The sequence below is a fragment of the Rhinatrema bivittatum genome, chromosome 4, assembly GCF_901001135.1.
Source record: "Rhinatrema bivittatum chromosome 4, aRhiBiv1.1, whole genome shotgun sequence".
Lineage (NCBI taxonomy): Eukaryota > Metazoa > Chordata > Amphibia > Gymnophiona > Rhinatrematidae > Rhinatrema > Rhinatrema bivittatum.
Genome location: NC_042618.1, coordinates 312,297,396 through 312,317,670, shown reverse-complemented (window position 1 = coordinate 312,317,670; position 20,275 = coordinate 312,297,396). Strand labels below are relative to the sequence as shown.

The window sequence follows — 20,275 nt, the reverse complement described above, 5'->3', positions numbered from 1 at the left end:
ATACAGTGAGTTCTTGCCAATTCTCTTGTGCAAACTGGCATCGAAGTTACAATCCCTGCAGGAAGCCAGGCTGATCGTAAACCTGTCAACATGCCTCTTGGCAGCCAGGGAAGTGAGGTACATGGGGTATATGATAGAAAATGGACATGTCTGACACCTATTTGATAAAGTGAAGGCAGAAGCCTAGTGCCTTTTCCCTATAATAAAAGAAACAATTGTGGGTTTTTTTGGTGCTGGCAGGCTATTATAATTTATTTATTTATTTATTTATTTATGTTTTTTTATATACCGATCTTCTTACATTATATGCAAATCAAATCGGTTTACAGAGAACAGTTGAAAAACTTGCTTGGGGGCAATTACATATAACGAAGAACTTTTTAAATAACAGTTAAATATAAGAAAAATATATAAAAAAATATATAAAAATAAAAAATAATATAAAAATGTATACAGCATTTTTTTTAGCGTTAATAGCTTTGCTGCTCTACTAACTGAAATGGTCCAGCTCCAATCAAGAAAGAAGGTCAGCTCGACGTGAAAATTGACTTTTGATGGCCAAAATGGGTCCTTTTGCAGCACTCTGTGCTGCGAAGTGAAATTCAGCAAAGAATTTTTACTGCAGATATGCCTCAGATGAGGGACACAGGGTCTTGTTGACTCCGCTGTTGGAGGAAGACATGCATCTAGTCCTGTATTTTAGAAGAAGTTATTTTTCTTAGAGAAAAAGAACTATTTAACAGTGGAAAAAGTACTTGGTTGTTAAGCCGTCTGGAGACAGGGAACTATCTACTGTACCTGAATGTAACTCGCTTTGAGCTACCAATGAAAAGGTGTGAACAAAATCCAAATAAATAAATAACTGGGTGATAGAGAGCCCAAGTTATTACCTTCAAGACAGAACCTTCAGACTCCTAAAAGACTATGGCCCCCTAAAATGGCTGCAATGTATGAAGAGCATAAACTCCCAGATCATGTTGGTATCTAGCACTGCAGCAACATAAATTTAAATTGTGATACCGGCTAGGAAAAGGAAATTACAGTATTGATTTTGTGTCTTGGGAAAGGGAGGGAGCATGGCTTTCAGAGAGAATGTGGATGCACTCCAGGGAAAGGGGGAGATGGGTGGCAGGGCAAACCAACACAACAAAAAAACAAAACAAAACAAAAAGCCCAGGGTTAAAGAGCAATTTCTCCTGATAAAGTTGGGAGGGAAAAAATAAGGGAAGTACATTGAAGGGAAAGCCCTGGATGGAATTTCATGAAAGACAAGAACCAAAATTCCATTGTAAGCCACCTAGGATTTTAGATAGTGTGGCATAAAAAGATTTAAAATAAATAAATGTTTAAGATAAATCTCTTTGCTGCCCACAGCCATGCGTTAAGGAGCAACATGAAAGAGATAACTGGAAGGAAAATGCAAGATAGAAAAGTTAGGAAACATGCATATGTCCTTATTGAAAATGGACTTTTATCCATTCTATTGTGATGACATAATCTACCAGACAGGATGAGATTGGCGGAGTCTGACTGAAGCAGGAGCGGCTGTTTTCTGCTTGTGACAGCCAACTTCCCCTCGGGTTGAGCCTTCAGATGCTGGTGGCCAGCAGGATGTGGACAACAGGAAAGGAAACACAAGGCACACATGGAGATAAGGAAAGAACCCAAACCTGCAGATATGAAGGCTCCTAAAGAAGCAGGGCAGGACTGCTATAGGAATCAGAAGACAGGGAGGCACCCACAGAAGCAGTGTAGGACCACTGCAGGATCACAGGATACATGAAGCAACCTAGGAATAACAGGAACACAAAACATAGGTCCGAAACTGGGACCAAATGTAAGACTACAATATAGGACCAAGCTCTGGCAAAGTGCTGACTGTGAGTCTGAAATATAACTATATCAAGTCAGGAACAATATGGCCACCAAGAGCAAGTGTGAGCTACAAATCTGGGAAGACAAACCAGAGTATCCAGGAGGCCCGCTGAGACCCTCTGCTGGTAGGCGGTAAGAACTGCCCAATAGAATCTCACATTTATGCCTATGGGGAAAAATCCTTATCAAATAGAGGCCATAAAAAGAAAGAAAAACCAAGAAAACTACGTACAAGATAAGAACAGAGGACAGACTGAGAACAGGTTGTGTTTATATTAAACTCTAGCACTTTCTGATCATAATCTTGTTGACTGCAACCATGTTTTCTATAATACAGTAAATACATTTTCTGAAGCCTCTTATTTGTTTTGTCTGTATGTCTTGACTTTAAGCTCCACAGAGCAAGGCCTATCTTTTATGTGTATCACTGCATCACCATGTCAACTAGTGGCACTATAGAAATGATATGTAATAACTAGGGATGTGCATTTGTTGGGCCATTCGTTTCATTTGTTTTGTGGGTATGTGCGTACCTTGTGGATTTATGGTATGCTCAAAAGAATGGATGGTATGCACGCATTTTATTACTGAGTTTTGCGCATAACATCCGTTCTTATGCCCGGAATATAAATCTGTGAAGTATGCGTGTACCCTCGAAATGAATGGCCCAACGAATGCACATCCCTAAGCAGTGGTAGAGTAAAAATAAAAGTATGATATAAATGTATTCTCAATTTCAGTAACAGATTATAGATCTGTTTCACTAAAGCTTTTTTACCATTCTGTCTTACCATTTTATCTTACCTGGACAAACTTTGAGAATTAAATTTCTTGCCCTGCCAACCAGAGGAAATTTACCCAGGAAACTTTATACTCCAATAAAATTAAGGCATAAAAAAAAACTGGAAGGCAGGGTGCATTCCGATGGGGTCACTTAAGTTTACCCAAGTAGTGCTGATATTGTCTGGCTGGACAAAACACTGTCCTAAAGTTACTCAGATAACTTTACCCAGATAAACTCAATGGGAAACTTATCTGGATGTCTATCCACTCACTGCCCCACTTAATATGGACATCTCTGTGGCTATGGAAAAAAAAGGGTTTGTGGGTCAGGCCTTGTGTGACTTAAGAAAGTTTTAAATTGTATATTATAGGGTACATTTTTAAACCCTGGCGCGCATAAATCCCAGGGTTTACGCGCGTGTCCGGGTCTTACGCGTGTGGCCGGGCCAATTTTCAAACGGGCCCAGCCACACGTGTAAACCCCGGTACGCGCTTAAGTGCCGAGGCATGAAAAGGGGGCAGTCCGGGGGCGGAGAGGGGTGGGCTGGGGGGGAGGGGGGGCGGGGCTGGAGGTGCAGGTACAGCAGCAACTTAAAAAACAAAAAAAAAACCAGGTAAGGCAGATTAGGTTTAAGGGGTGGGGAGGAAAGGGGAAGGGGAAGGGAGACTAAGGTAGGGGGTAGGGAACTGGGGAAAGCTGCGATGCATCGCCACGCAAAACTAGCTAAAATTTACCCCCACCCCCACCCCACCAGCGCGTGCAGTTATAAAATTTCACGTCCATGTGCGCGCGAAGTGTAGCGTGCGCACGTGGAGGCGCACTCGTATTTTTTTTAAAATCTACCCTTATAGGTGCTGTAGCTTTTGCTCGCCACATCCCCAAGGTAAAGTAAACTTGTGGCGTTTGCCTAACAAAAGAATGAGTAAAACTGCATGAAAAATATCTTTCTGTGTGGCAGACACGCTGACAGAGGGCTTAATCCAAGCAGCCTTTTTTGGTCCCCCTTGTCTCCCAGCAACTTCTCTTTTGAACTCTCTTAATCAAACACTGAGGAATGTTTGGTTCAGAACAGATGGTGGAAGAGCACCCTTGACACAAAGCAAACCAGTCCAAATTTAAACTGTTTACAAATGTTTTGGATTTTCTACTAAATCTTGGTCTATAACATCAATAGTCCTTCATGATGGAACTTTATTAGGCCAACGGGAATTTAGCTTTCCCCATCAGTCCTTGTTGGATTAATAGAGCTGTGATTGTCCACTGGCAGGTGTTTTGCCATCCTCGACCAGGCCCAACTGCTCTTCCCTTCCCCTCCTCCACCCCAGTGAGATGCACAGAATTCTTCCTCCACCTGGGCTTTAAAATACTGACTGCCTGAGTGCAATAGCAACGGTGCTAGAGAAAGCGGTGACATTAGTGGTATGGCCTCTTCTTCTTCCTGCCCCGGTGGCCTGGAAGAGGAATTGGTGTGCAATGGGTTCACATATACGAGAAGAAGAAGAAGAGACCATGCCGAAGTCAGAATTACTGGCAGCCTTGGCTCCTAGCAGCAGGAGGAGCAGCAGGGGCCAGAGAAAAAAAATGAGAAGCAGTCAGTGATCAGCAATAGGAGAGAGAGCACTGTCAGCCCCCATGGTGGATGAGACTTCTTCTTTCTTGGGGGGCACAGGACAAGGCCGCTGTCACTTGTGCTTTGGGGGTGAGGGGGCAGCGAGCAAGAGAGAAAGAGAACATGTGTGTGTGTTTGTGATTGAGAGCACATGTGCAAGTGAGAGAGAGAGAGAGTGTGTGTGTTTGTGTATGTGTGTGTGTGTGTGAGACTGAGAGCGTGTAAATGATTGAGAGTGGGTTTGTAGGTGAGAATATGACTGTAACCTTTAAACAGATGCATGGGTGGAAATGCTCGTGTGTTCTTCAGCCTGCACCCAATGACATAGCCCAGGGGTGGGCAATTCCGGTCCTCGAGGGCTGCAAACCAGTCGGGTTTTCAGGATATCCTTAATGAATATGCATGAGAGAGACCTGCATACACACTGCCTCAGTTGTATGCAAATCTATTTCATGCATATTTATTAGGGGTATCCTGAAAACCCGACTGGTTTGCAGCCCTCAAGGACCGGACTTGCCCACCCCTGACATAGCCATTTCATAACATACATGGGTATATGCGTGCATGTTATAGAAAAGCCTGACCGCGTGCACAATTTTAAGTGGATGCATGCCTATGCATGTAAATGCCACTTCTACCACATAAGGGGCGGATTTTAAAAGACGCGCACGCCAATGCCATTATCAGTTTTACCAATGTGTTATTATTTAGGAGAGTTGTGGGTGGATCCTTGGGCCGGTGGAAGATGACCACGTCCCCGGGGGAAAATCCTGAGAGGGACCACCGATCAGACTCAGAGTTAGGAGACAGACACACACTAGTTCTTTTATTAGACAGTATACTGAACCACCAGAGGTGGCAGTAGTGAGCTGGAATGCCTGGCTGGGCTGTAGTCCCTCAGATACTGGAACAGCGATCCCTGGAGGCTGAGCTGTAGAGAAACTGAAATACAGTGAGTAGGCAGGGTATGCAGAGTTCATGGACAGAACCTGATGGTAACACTCACACAATGTCTCATAAAAGCCCAGGAGCTGGAATGAAGTAGGCCCTCGAGGAGTGAGTACCTGGTTCCAGGGAAAGCTCTGAGAGTGTGATGGTAACTCACAGATGTAGTAGGCAGCGATGACTTCCAGGCAGAAGTGAATTCCGAAGAAGTCCGGGAACGAGGGCCCTCGAAGAGCGAGTACCGGTTCCAGACTGCAACCTACAAAGTAAGAGAGAGGGCGAGACCCCTGAGGAGCGGGTACCCCTGTTAAGTCCGAGGAGGCAGAGTAGCATAGACAGAACAAATCCTTATCCTTGCTAACTCGAGTTGTTAGCAATTCAGAGACCTTTAAATATCTGAAGCAGATGATGTCATCTCAGGGGGATGCCCCTGAGGTTCGTGCCACTTCTGGTATTTGAGGCGGGGCTGCGCTGCATGCACGCCCCTAGGCATCAGGTCAACATGGCGGATTGCAGCGTTGGGCCGGTCCAGGGACGCCGGACGAGGTCGAAAGAGAGACGCCGTGGCAGCCAGCCTTCCATCAACCCCGGAGGGAGTTGCCAATGCAGTAAGGTGGGCGGAGTGGAGACGTCGGGCAGCGACAGTCGCAACAGTACCCCCCTTCAAAGGGCGATCTCCTCTTCGGGTACCAGGTTTGGGTTTTGAAGGATGCATGAGATGGAACTGACGAAGCATCTCTTTGTCCAGGATATTGGCCTGAGGTTCCCAAGAGTTTTCTTCAGGGCCGAAACCTTCCCACTTTAGAAGGTATTCAAAAGTCTTGCCTCTTTTACGAACATTCAGAATCTCTTCGACTTTGTATTCTAAGTCGTCTTCTGCATTGATGAATCTGGAGTCTTGGAAGAAAACTCGCTGAGTAGGAGTGGTTTCAATAGTGAAACGTGGAACGCTTTATGAATGTGGAGACCAGGTGGTAGCTTCAGACGCTAGGTGACATTGCCAATACGTTGAAGAACTGGGAATGGCCCCACATAGCGAGAAGCAAACCGAGAGGAGGGTAGTTTGAGTCTGAGGTGCTTCGTTGATAACCAGACCTGGTCTCCTGGCTTGAAGACTGGAGCTGGTGCATGATGCGCATCGTAGTATTTCTTAGCATGGTCACTCGCTTTGATTAGCATGTCCTTTGTCTGAACCAGCAGTAGATTGAGCTGCTGGGGACGTCACTGAGAGCTTCAGTGGAAGTGGCGGTGTTGGAGAACGTCCGAAGGCTACTCCAAAAGGTGACAGTCCAGTAGATGTTGCTGGATGAGAGGTGATGGCGAATTCAGCCCATGGAAGCAATTCGGCCCAGTTATTTTGTCGGGGCATGACATAGGCTCGTATAAATTGCTTCATTGTACGATTCATCTGTTCCGTCTGGCCATTTGACTGCGGATGGTAGGCTGAGGTGCAGTCTAGAGTGATGTCAAACAACTTGCACAAAGCCTTCCAGAATCGTGCCTTGAATTGGGACCCACGGTCAGATACGATGTGTGAAGGTAAGCCGTGGAGGCAAAATATGTGCGTTATGAAGAGCTTTGCAAGCTCCAAGGCTGAGGGTATGCCAGGGAGCACCACGAAGTGTGCCATCTTGCTAAAGCGATCCACAGTCACCCAGATGGTGTTCATTCCTTCGGAAGTAGGTAAATCGACTATAAAGTCAGTAGCGATGTGCGACCAGGATTGATCCGGAACTGGCAAAGGTTGCATTTGACCCCACGGTGGTCCAGAGGCCGGTTTGTTCTTGGTGCAGTTGGTGCAGGATGCCACGTAAGAATAGGTATCCTTTTTGATGGTAGGCCACCAATACAGCTCCTGTATCCTGAGCAGGGTTCGGCGTTGACCAGGATGGCCAACCAGCTTGGAATCGTGCGCCCAGAAGAGCACTTTCTTCCTGAGGTTCTTTGGAACGATAGTCTTTCCAATGGGCACAGACTGAGTGGATGTCAAGAGGATTTTCTTTGGTTCAATTATGTTCTGTGGCTCATCAAGCACATCCTCTGAATGAAATGAGCGTGACAGTGCGTCTGCTCTGGTGTTTCGATCTTCAGGGCGGAACTTGAGCACAAAATCGAAATGGTTGAAGAATAAAGACCATCTGGCCTGTTTGTAATTCAGCCGTTGTGTGTGGCGGAGATACTCAAGGTTTTTATGATCCGTGAAGATGTTTATTTGATGTTGAGCGCCTTCAAGCCAAGGCCGCCATTCTTCGAATGCAAGCTTTATTGCCAGGAGCTCCTTGTCGCTGATCCCGTAGTTCTTCTCAGCTGGAGAGAATCTACATGAGAAGAATGAACAGGGACGTAAGGCTTTCGAGTCTCCAGCTTGGCTTAACACAGCCCCTACCCCCACATCCGAAGCGCCAACTTCTACTATGAAGGGCTTATTGAGGTCTGGATGCCGTAAGCATGGTTCAGTGGAGAAGGCAGTCTTCAATTTCTTGAACATGGAAATGGCCTCTGCTGACCATTTTGAAGCGTTGGCACCCTTGCAAGTCACTGCAGTCAAGGGTTCATTTAACGAAGAGTAGTTCCTTATGAAGCTTCGATAATAGTTGGTGAACCCCAGGAATCTTCTTAAAGGCTTCAGGCTGGTAGATTGAGCCCATTTCTTGATACTTTCAAGTTTGTGAGGGTCCATTTGGAAGCCTTCCTTAGATACAATGTAGCCTAGAAAAGGCACTGAGTTTTTGTGAAATTCACACTTAGAGAGTTTGGCATACAGCCAGTGTTCACGAAGACGGTGGAGTACTTGCTTGACGTCTGTAATGTGGGTGTCCAAATCCTGGGAGAAGATTAGTATGTCGTCCAGGTATACCACAATGCTCTTGTACAGCAGATCCCGCAAGATGTCATTTATCATATTTTGGAAAATGGCGGGTGCATTGCACAACCCAAACGGCATTACAAGATACTCGAAGTGGCCATCTCGCGTATTGAAGGCTGTCTTTCATTCATCGCCGCTCTGAATGCGAATGAGGTTGTAGGCCCCCTTCAGGTCAAGCTTTGAAAATATCTTGGCCCCTTGCAGCCTGTCAAACAGCACCGAGATTAACGGCAAGGGGTAACGGTCTTTGTTCGTGATTTCATTTAGACCTCGGTAATCAATACATGGACGTAGGGTACCGTCCTTCTTCCCCACAAAGAAAAAGCCTGCGCCGGCCGGTGACTTTGATGGTCGGATAAAGCCCTTCTGGAGATTTTCTTCAATGTATTCTGACATTGCTTTACTCTCTTTAGCTGAGAGGGGGTACACCATTCCTTTCGGTGGCTCAGCATTGGGCTTCAGCCTTATGGCACAGTCATAGAGCCTATGTGGAGGAAGAATATCAGCTGCTTCTTTGGAGAATACATCCCCGAAGGATGCGTATTGGGGTGGCAGTCCTGGCATTGCTGGAGTCGTAGGCATGCATATGAGAGGAGAGATCTCCTTAAGACACTTCCCATGACATTCTGGGCCCCAGCAGGAGAGATCCAGGGATGCCCAGTCAAATTGGGGTTGGTGCACTTGCAGCCAGGGTAACCCCAGGATGATAGGGTGCATAGCCCTCTCCAGTACAAAGAAGGAAATTGATTCCGTATGGAGCGCCCCGGTGCAAAGAGTAAGTGGTATGGTTTCGCAAGCCACATTGCCTGGTAAGGGCTCCCCATAAATGGAGGATACAGAAGTAGATCTTTCAACTTGATTAGGGGAATCTTCAGGTCTTCCACTAGACGTCTGAGAATGAAGTTACCTCCTGCCCCTGAGTCCACCAGGGCAAGAGTCTGAACCATGATCGGTCCGAAGGTCAAAGAGACTGGGAGAGAGAGCGGAGATGTCGTGGTATGGCCTAAGAACAGTCCTCCTGCAGGACTTAGGCCCATCCGTTTCCCGGACGAATGGAGCTTGTAGAAACATCATGGCCGGGTTGACCACAGTACATGCAAAGGCCGCGCTTCTTCCGAAATCTTCTCTCCTTTGAAGTCAAGCGTCCATGACCAAGTTGCATAGGTTCATCTGTATCAGCAGCAGGGATTACTGGAACTATCCGAGGTGTAGAGACAGCACTGGCCTGTTTCAACCCGGGTAACACCCTAGGCCGGAGTTCCTTTACCTTGGCCCGGAGCCGGTGATCAATCCGAGTGACCAAGGCTACTAATTCGTCCAGCGAGTCAGGTGTTTGGCGAGCAGCCAGTTCGTCCTTTAAACGGTTATCCAGGCCTCTGCAAAAGAGAGTCTTGAGACATTTGGGGTCCCAGCGAAGTTCTGCCGCAAGAGTTTTGAACTCTATGGCGAATTCAGCCAATGATCTGTTGCCTTGCTTCAAATCCACTAAAGCAGAACTGGCTACAGAAGTTCGAGCAGGGTAATCAAAAACGGATTTAAACAAGTCCATAAATCCTTCTATGTCCTGCAAAATAGAGTCCTTGCATTCCCACAAGATGGATGCCCAAGACAGGGCCCTACCATCCAGGTAAGAAACGATGTAGGAAGTCTTGGAGAGAGCTGTAGGAAATAGAGACGGCTGTAAGGCAAAGTGCATGCAGCACTGGTTCAAAAAGCCCTGGGTCTTCTGGATTTCTCCGGAACAGCGGATTGGAGCCGCCAGTGGTACAGCAGTCTTCAAAAGTTACCTCCAGTAACTGACTTTCTTGGTTGGAGGCTGTGCCTTGAACCTTATTTATTTATTTATTTATTTATTTATTTATTTATTTATTTATTTATTTAACACTTTTTTATACCGTCCTTCATAGTAATAACCATATCGGATCGGTTTACATATAACAAGGGTATAACTGAAGCAAAACATAAAGTAGATAACAATAGAGGTGAATAAGGCAAAGTTACATTTAACAAGGAGTAAAAACTTGGACCTTCTGTGTGTAGCTGATGACCTTGGACCTTCTGTGTGTAGCTGATGACCTTCTGTGTGTAGCTGATGAAATGCTGCAGTAAGTTTCTCCAAGATGTCTTGCTGCTCCACAATGCACTGGGCCAGGCCCGGTATGGCCTGCAAGGCATTGAGTTGTGCCGGATCCATGGAGTTAGCAATCTATTATTATTTAGGAGAGTTGTGGCTGGATCCTTGGGCTGGTGGCAGATGACCACGCCCCCGGGGGAAGATCCTGAGAGGGACCACCAGTCAGGCTCAGAGTTAGGAGATAGACACACACTAGTTCTTTTATTAGACAGTATACTGAACCACCAGAGGTGGCAGTAGTGAGCTGGAATGCCCGGCTGGGCTGTAGTCCCTCAGATACTGGAACAGCGATCCCTGGAGGCTGAGCTGTAGAGAAACTGAAATATAGTGAGTAGGCAGGGTATGCAGAGTTCATGGACAGAACCTGATGGTAACACTCACACAATGTCTCATAAAAGCCCAGGAGCTGGAATGAAGTAGGACCTCGAGGAGCGAGTACCTGGTTCCAGGGAAAGCTCTGAGAGTGCGATGGTAACTCACAGATTTAGTAGACAGCGATGACTTCCAGGCAGAAGTGAATCCCAAAGAAGTCCTGGAACGAGGGCCCTCGAGGAGCGAGTACAGGTTCCAGACTGCAATCTACAAAGTAAGAGAGAGGGCGAGGCCCCCGAGGAGCGGGTACCCCTGGTAAGTCCGAGGAGGCAGAGTAGCATAGATAGAACAAATCCTTATCCTTGCTAACTCGAGTTGTTAGCAATTCAGAGACCTTTAAATATCTGAAATGGATGACGTCATCTCAGGGGGACGCCCCTGAGTTTCGCGCCACTTCTGGTACTTGAGGCGGGGGCCGTGCTGCACGCACGCCCCTAGGCATCAGGTCATCATGGCGGATTGTAGCATCGGGCCGGTCCGGGGACGCCAGACGAGGTCGAGAGAGACGCCGCAGCAGCGAGCCTTCCATCAACCCCGGAGGGAGTCGCCAATGCGGTAAGGTGGGTGGAGTGGAGACGTCGGGCAGTGACAGTCACAACAATATGTTTCCAGTTCACCCAGGTAAGGAATAGCATTTCCAAAACCCCCTAGTTTAATAGCCCCCCTTCTCCCGTTAGTCCCGACCTTTAAAACCTACTGATCTATTGATATTTATTTTATAACTTACAAGTCCTCCATAACAGGAGTAAAGTTACGTGGCAGGAGACCCCGGTGCGTGCTTGTGCGAAAAAGTATTTACGTGCTTATTTGAAGTTGAAATCCAGGAACGCCCATTCCCCGCTCCTTTTTTTGAAACCTTTTATGTGTGCGCGCAGCGGGAAATTTGTGCACACTCATGTGGCTTTTAAAATCCACTTGGCGCACACCGGCTCTATATAATCATTGTTTGGTGCGCGCTGGACTTTAAAAATTCACCTTCATGTGTGTAAGAGAACATGTGTGTGATTGAGAGTGTGTGTGAAACAGAGCATATGTGAGATTGAAAGTGTGTGTGTGAGTGAGCATATGTGAGTGGCAGCATGTGTGTGAGAGAAAACACGTGTGATTGACAGTATGTGTGTGTGTGTGTCTGAGAGCATGTGTGCAAGTGAGAGAGTGATTGAGACCATGTGTGTAAATGAGAAAGCATGTGTATGAATGTCAGTGTGGGCATAACATATATTTCTTGATTTTTTATGACTGGTGATGCTTCTGTTTTTTCATTTATTTATTTATTTATGTAAACAATTTGGGGTAGATTTTAAAAAAAGGGACGCAACGATTTTATAACATGCGTGTGGCAATGTGCGCATGTTATAAAATATGATACCCGTGTGCACATGCACTCCCGATTTTAATATCTGTATTATATCTGTAATAATATACGGACTGGGAGGGAACTTCCTTAACCCCCTACCAACTCTTTCTCCCTTTTCCCTTCTCCACCCTGACCCCTAAACCCCACCTAACTACTCTATTTTTTTTATTTTAAAACTTACCTGCTCCTTTGAGCAGGGCCTAATGGCTGCTGTCCCAGTCGGACCCCACCCCGCTCAGACCTCGCCCCCCCCCCTAGCCCGCCCCTTTTAGGAATCCCGGCACTTTGGCACGTATCAGGAGATGTGCGCGTGGCCGGGCCATTTTAAAAATGCGCTCAGCACGCACACAGCCCGGCCACGCACGTATCTCCAGGTTTTTGCACGTGCTGGGCTTTGAAAATTTGAGCTTTTATATTCTGCTGATCCACAGATCTCAGCAGATAACAATCAACATACAGAAAATCAAGCTAAAACATACGTTGAACTGACACAGCAGACTAATCTTAGCAATAACAACAATGGCACAGTTAAGATAGTACATCACATCACAAACAGTTAAACATGAGTAGCTGCATACCCTCAAAGGACACAGCAGCCAGAGCCAGAAAGAGTGAACAGTAGTCAATCAGGGAATGAAAGAGTGAAAAGATAGGATCTGAGTGTTTTCCTGAATTGGAGCATAATTTTGCATAAAGTCTGACTATGCAAAAAAAAAGTCAATTTTTAATTGAAAACCATTCATGTTGTATTAAATAAAATTTAAATTATATACAAATACATTTACCAAGTAAAAAAAATCAACTATTTATCAAGTAAAGACATATGTTAAAAACTTCTAACTGTGAAATGTCACTTTTGCTTTAAATTGAAATACAGTAAACCTATCCTTTTTCTATTTTCTTCAGAAGGTCCTTGGAGATAATTTTAAAAGGAGTTGCCCTTGTAATTGTAACATACTATTATAACAATTTAAAAAAGCCATTTACACGTGAAAAATGCACTTACACGTGAATATCCCATGGACAAATCAATGGAATATATTGCAGCAATTTTCAAAAGCCCACTTACATGGATAAACTGCATTTACATGTGTAAAACCCAATTTTAAGTGTGTAAATGCTCTTTAAAATCAGGTCCTTAATCTTTTCAAGTATATGAGCTTATGCATGCTGAAAATGTCCTCAGCATCCGCAGTTTGTCATGCTGATAATTACACATGATATATGCGCATATATTAGACACTTGGTAACAGACACAAAAAAGGGTAGAATTAGTACAAGTCTGAAACTTGTCAGCAGTAGTGCCAGTCATCAAGGCTTCTATGAATTGAAAATAACGACCACTCTTCCAGCTGTGGGACACCAGCAGTTGTAGACTTCCAAAAAAATACATCCATGTCTTTGTAGCTGGTTTATGGTTGGCCACATATGCAGGTGCAAGAACTTTTGTATAAAGAAGAAATTATTTTAAAGGGACATCGCTCTATAGCCAGGAATCATTTTTGGTTTGATAAGGATTTAAGGGATCTTTGAGGAATCAAACATTCTGATTGCTTTCTCTGTGCACTCCACCTTTACCCCTCCCTTCCTGTTCACTTCAGGACAGGAAGTAAAGGGATGAGGGGGAGCAAGAGAGGATTCCCTGCAGGTTCTATGCAAGTGGAGAGCTGGAGCAGGAGGAGAGAGAGAGAGCTAAGACTGAAGGCAAGCAGGCAACCTGCAGCTTCCTTGAAGGAACGTTGATTCTGCGGCAGGTTATTCATTATGAGGCAACAAGCTAATTATGTGGTTTCTTCAGGCGACCACACAATCATGGGAGCCTAGGGGCACTGACCGTAACCTATCCAGAAACAACTGAACTAACTCTGCTGATTGTGGTGTACCCAAAAATAAATGACACTAACTCCATCCATTGTAACTTACCCAAAAATAATCACAGTAGCTCCACTCGTTGGGCTTCAGAAGCTGCTGTTCTGGCATTGTGTCTGGATGTGGGAATGTCACACAGTTTATCTGGAAAAGAAAAAGGACATAAGAACATAAGAAAATGCCATACTGGGTCAGACCAAGGGTCCATCAAGCCCAGCATCCTGTTTCCAACAGTGGCCAATCCAGGCCATAAGAACCTGGCAAGTACCCAAAAACTAAGTCTATTCCATGTTACCATTGCTAATGGCAGTGGCTATTCTCTAAGTGAACTTAATAGCAGGTAATGGACTTCTCCTCCAAGAACTTATCCAATCCTTTTTTAAACACAGCTATACTAACTGCACGAACCACATTCTCTGGCAACAAATTCCAGAGTTTAATTGTGCGTTGAGTAAAAAAGAACTTTCTCCGATTAGTTTTAAATGTGCCCCATGCTAACTTCATGGAGTGCCCCCTAGTCTTTCTACTATCCGAAAGAGTAAATAACCGATTCACATCTACCCGTTCTAGACCTCTCATGATTTTAAACACCTAAACAATGTGATCTAATACATTCATGACATCTGATTGGGCTGATGAAAACAGAAAGGAAGGAAGAGGTAAGAAACGGAAGGATGTGTAGAGAGGAAGGGGAGGGGTAAATAGAAGAGGAAAAGAGGGGGAAGGTGGAATAGGAAGAAGAGAGTAGGTAAGGGGAAAAAGACAGAGAAGAGGGAAGGTGTCAGGACAGAAGGGGACTGGTAAAGAAAAAAGTGTAATGTGAAGGAAGGAAGTCAAGAGGAGATGAGGAGAAGAGAAAGTGATGTGCTTACTCTATAGATTTTCAGTGCCTGTATCTTGTCTAACTACAAGTTTCAGAACAGCAACTTGCCTGTTTTCGTGACTCTATGGCTTTCTTTGATCTTATTTGCAAGTCTCCTTTATTATTTAATATAATATATTTAAGAAATAAAAGATTTGTCTCATGCCTCCTATTTTTAATAATCTTCTTCCCAAATATGTTCTTCAGCTGTGCATGCTGTGTTCATGTTACAGTGTGATGGGGAAGGGATGGCCTAGTAGTTAGAACATTGCCCTGAGAACCAAGCTTCTAATTCCATTCCACCCCTCCCCCCCACTGACACTCCTTGTGACCTTGGGCAAGTCATTTTATCACCCTCAGGTACCTAGTTTAGTGGGTAAGCTCTTAGGGGAAGGGACTTATTGTACTTGAATTCTAAATACTGTAAGCTGGGTTCAACATTATTTGGATAGGTGGGTAAAAATGCAAAATTACTATTAAACTGATGTCTGTGTGGGGTTCAGCTGATGAACATAGCAGCACCCTGTTCACCTAGATTCATAATGGGAGAAGCATTGACACAGAGTGAACTTTTAAACACCAATATTTCCTCAAGAATAAAATACAAATCACAACCAAAAGAATAATTGCATTGAATTTGCTTTGAATAACAAGTTACTGCTCTGTTAGATAAGGTTGGAGATTTGCACCATTCTGTGTCTTATGTGTTTTTGTACAGCGCTGCGCACATCAAATAGCATCATAGAAGTAGTAGTGGTAGTAGATTGGTTGCAATACTTACATTAAAGGTAATTATAACAGAATTAATATACTTCTATAACACTTTTCTCACCAAGCATTTTCCTCTCCATTTTCCCCACCTCCTCTGATAGTCTGGCTTTCTTGGCATAGGATCCCTTGCTGGCTGAGAGCTGGAGTGAAGTCTCCTCCAAGCTACATCACCACCTGACTTAGGCCAGCCCACAACAAGCTCATCCACTTCTGGTTTTACCTTGTTGCATGTATGGGCATTTAGTTTCAATGTATCCAAGAAAAGCAAGTTTACAAATCCATAGAAGCAAAGAGGCTAAACCAGAACTGGATCTGCCTGTCAGGTATGTCCTAAGAGTCAAGTGGCAACCCTAGCCAGCAGAAGTCACTATAGTAGTGACAGACACCTTCCCTCCCTTCCACCCATAAGACATTTGAGTCCATATTGGCCCCACTGTACAAGAATTCAACCCAAGGTTCTTGCATCACAGCACCTGGCACTACAGTCAAACCACGGAACCAGCCCTTTCACACTATTTGAATAAAAATAAATTAACATACATTTGGTGGATGTTAATGGAGTTGGGGAGGGAATGGGTTGGGTAAAATTAAAAACTGTCAAGATGCTTTTTGAAAAAAAGGTTAATGTGCCAATAAGACAATGTTTTTATAGTATGAAGTTTGATTTGCAATGTGTGTAAATCCGTGATATTAAAAAAATGACATAAAAAGATTTAAAATAAACCCTCAAACCATGCTGCTGAAATGTTTTTAAAGTGAATACACAAGTAAAGCTGAAACTGCCCCAACTTTTCAAAAGTTTAAAAATTCAAATTGCTTCTCTCTTCGCCCAAGGCTTAATTCAAATTTAATGTTTGCTCCAGATATGGCTCATATTTTAATAAGCATAATACTTAATTCAGATTCTCCTCTGCATTAGGAATTTTTGCAGATAACAGTGAGAAAATAATGCAACCCAGTCCGTGCAATTGTAAGTCAGTACGAGTTTCACCCAAGGCAATAGCTTGCATAAGGAAAAGTACTGAATCAAAATAGGATGGCTGTCTCAAGAAACTCTTTATAAAAACTCATCTCAGGCAGCCATTTAAAAAATGGAGAGTCCAATTGTCTTCACGCCATAATAAAAGAAGAATACCCTAACAATATAGCTGGGGTTTTATAAAGCTGGTTCAGGTCTACCATGGACACACATAAAATGCTGCTCTGTAAAAGAGAGGACGGAGTTTAGATACTAAAACATTTTCCCCCATAGACACAGGAGGCCAATTTTTGAAAAGGTTTTATTTATTTAGACATTTTGTATACCGTCGTTCCATGTAAAGATCACAACGGTTTACAAAATAACATTATATTAACTATAGATCTATGACATAAGATGTGAACTACCAGAAAATAAGTTAACAAAAGTCAGTTCATTGAGCTTTTTTCAAACCCTTATTAAATTTGCTCCTCATGCATCCAATAGTATCTCTTGTCCTTTTTGTTATTGTAGATTCTACAGTCTGATGTTTTTAAGTTAGGTTGTATGCATTTATGAATAGCCAAGTTGTTAGATCACATTTAAATCTATTTCTGTCTGGTATCAAACATAGCATCTCAGTAGGGAATTCCAAAGTTTTGAACCCGCAATGGAAAATACACGATCCCTAAGTCAACTTGATTAATAGCAGTTAATGGACTTCTCCTCCAAGAACTTATCCAAATCTTTTTTAAACCCAGCTATACTAACTGCACTAACAGCATCCTCTGGTAACAAATTCCAGAGCTTAATTGTGCACTGAGTAAAAAAGAATGTTCTCCGATTAGTTTTAAATGTGCTACTTGATAACTTCATGGAGTGCCCCTAGTTCTTCTATTATCCGAAAGTGTAAATAACCGATTCACATTTACCTGTTCTAGACCTCTCATGATTTTAAAGACCTCTATCATATCCCCCCTCAGCCATCTCTTCTCCAAGCTAAACAGCCATAACCTCTTTAGTCTTTTCTCACGGGGGAGCTGTTCCATCTCCTTTATCATTTTGGTAGCCCTTCTCTGTACCTTCTCCACTGCAACTATATCTTTTTTGAGATGCAGCAACCAGAATTGTACACAGTAGTCAAGCTGCGGTCTCACCATGGAGAGATACAGAGTCACTATGACATTTTCCGTTTTATTCACCATTTCTTTCCTAATAATGCCTAACATTCTGTTTGCTTCTTTGACTGCTGCAGCACACTGAGCTGATGATTTCAATGTATTATCCACTATGATGCCCAGATCATTTTCCTGGGTGATAGCTCCTAATATGTAACCTAACATTGTGTAACTACAGCATGAGTTATTTTTCCCTATATACATCACCTTGCACTTATCCACATTAAATTTCATCTGCCATTTGGATGCCCAATCTTCCAGTCTCGCAAGGTCCTCCTGCAATTTATCACAATCTACTTGTGATTTAACTACTCTGAATAATTTTGTATCATCTGCAAATTTGATTACCTCACTCATCTATTCCTTTCTAGATCATTTATAAATATATTGAAAAGCACAGGTCCAAGTCCAGATCCCTGAGGCACTCCACTGTTTACCCTTCTCCACTGAGAAAATTGACCATTTAATCCTACTCTCTGTTTCCTGTCTTTTAACCAGGTTGTAATCCACAAAATACATCGCCTCCTATCCCATGACTTTTTAGTTTTCTTAGAAGCCTCTCATGAGGGATGTTGTGAAACACCTTCTGAAAACCAAATACACTATATCTACTTGTTCACCTTTATCCACATATTTATTAACCCCTTCAAAAAAATGAAGCAGATTTGTAAGGCAAAATATTTGCTTGGGTAAATCCATGCTGACTGTGTACCATTAAACCATGTCTTTCTATGTACTCTGTGATTTTGATCTTTAGAATAGTTTCCACTATTTTTCCCATCACTGAAGTCAGGCTCACTGATCTATAGTTTCTTAGATCGCCCCTGAAGCCCTTTTTAAATATTGGGTTTACATTGACCACCCTTCAGTCTTCAGGTACAATGATAGGTTACAAATTTTAACTAAAAGATATGAAATTTCATTTCTGAGTTCCTTCGGAACCCTGGGGTGCATGCCATCCAGTCCAGGTGATTTGCTACTCTTTAGTTTGTCAATATGGCCTACTAAAACTTCCGGGTTCACAGTGATTTGGTTCAGTTCATCTGACTCATCACCCAAGTAAACCATCCTCATCAGTAAACACAATAGCAAAGAATTCATTTAGTCTTTCTGCAATGGCCTTATCTTCCCTAAGAGCCCCTTTAACCCCTCAGTCATCTAACGGTTCTGTGGTGCTGGATTCTTATTTATTGTGCCATTATTCACCTTACCTCTAAAAAGCAAAGTTTTATTTTGGGCAACAATCCAGTGCGCCCTGCGTGGTTCTTGGCAGATAGTACACAGTGAAGAGATTATCCCACTCCCAGGGAAAGTTCAGTAAGGAGGAAGTCACCCCTGCTCTGGGCCCTGAAATTTAACCCCCCAACCAAAAGGATCCATACCCTGGGGAAATGAGCACAAAGAAGAGCTAGCCAGGGGCCCTGCCCCAAAGAGTTATAAATTCTTGTGCAGGACTGGCACACCAGGGTGGGTTTACACACACAGACACACACACACATTGTGAAAGAGCCCATACACCTTTGCCAGAAGGGGCCATGGGAGAGGTGAAGATTTGATTTTTCCCACAGAGTTGGCCCACACAAATAGCAGGCGCCAAGTCCAGGAGTATTTTTATGCTTGTGGACTTTGCAGGTTTGATTTCAAAAGGAAACTCAGTGGGAAGTTTCATTTCAAAATTGCTCTCAAACCTTTTTGTACATTGAGCCACAATGGGAGACAATTTTCAGTGCATATGCCCTATAGTGTAAATTCCAGGTCAAATAGCTTCACCACTCTACTTGCTGGCAGTTTTCCGGGGCTTGCTTTTATTATTAAAGTAGATAGTTAATAAGACAGCACAACAGAATATAGTTCATTCTCTGCAATCATTAGAGGTACTATAATCTCAGAGTTTCCAGCTGCCATTTCAACTCAGTCACAAATGACGACTCCAAACAGGTCAAAACATTTCTCATCAATGCCAAGTTGTCAGTCATTTCCAATAAATGATTTCTGAATACGTCAACTTCTTTTCTGAATAAATATGACTACAGATGGTATTGCAATCTCATCCCAAGAATGTATTTTAGTTACTTACAGGTCAATATTCAGTGAGCCAGTGAGTGGGAAGGTTAGCCAGTTAAAGTTACATGAATAACTAACATTATATTCAGTGGAATATACCTGGTTATAATTGTATGGATATCTTTAGGATAGGTATTTTTCTGACCAGACTTTTTTGGCTAACTTTATCTGAATATCCACACTTACCAGTGAATGCCTCCATCACTGCCTCTTTATCTGTCTAAATTTTGTGTGGGTCATGAATTAGCTGGACAAAATTTAGCTGGTCAACAGAGGGAAAATATTCAAATGTCCAGCTATCTCCAAAATTTAGCTGGACCAAGCTTCTGCTTGTAACCTCTCAACCCATAGGATGGCTGTCTCAAAAAAGAATGGTTATAGCTGTCACTTTCTCTCAATATCTCCAGTCTTCATTTATGAATGACTCTTCCAGGAAAGTGTTCATACTTCTTTTAGCTGTATAACCACCTGAAGATAGGCTCCATTTGCCAGCTAACTGGACCCACTTCAAATTTTTCTTTCAAACAAACAGATCTTGAGCTGGACCTGGCTGTGATTCAATTTCTCTTTATACCAGAAGCCTCCTCAACCTCTATAGTCTTCCTAACTCCTCCAACTGGTAATATACTTC

General features: G+C 43.5%; 1 protein-coding gene across 2 annotated transcripts in view; it reads right to left on the bottom strand.

Annotated features, from left to right (window-relative positions):
• Positions 1-20,275, bottom strand: part of GAS7 (growth arrest specific 7) — a 610,573-nt gene that overhangs the window by 116,026 nt on the left and 474,272 nt on the right. For both annotated transcript variants that reach the window (XM_029600263.1, XM_029600264.1), the window contains exon 6: positions 13,866-13,955. In XM_029600263.1, the coding sequence (XP_029456123.1) occupies positions 13,866-13,955 (90 nt within the window). The remainder of the gene's footprint in view (positions 1-13,865; positions 13,956-20,275) is intronic.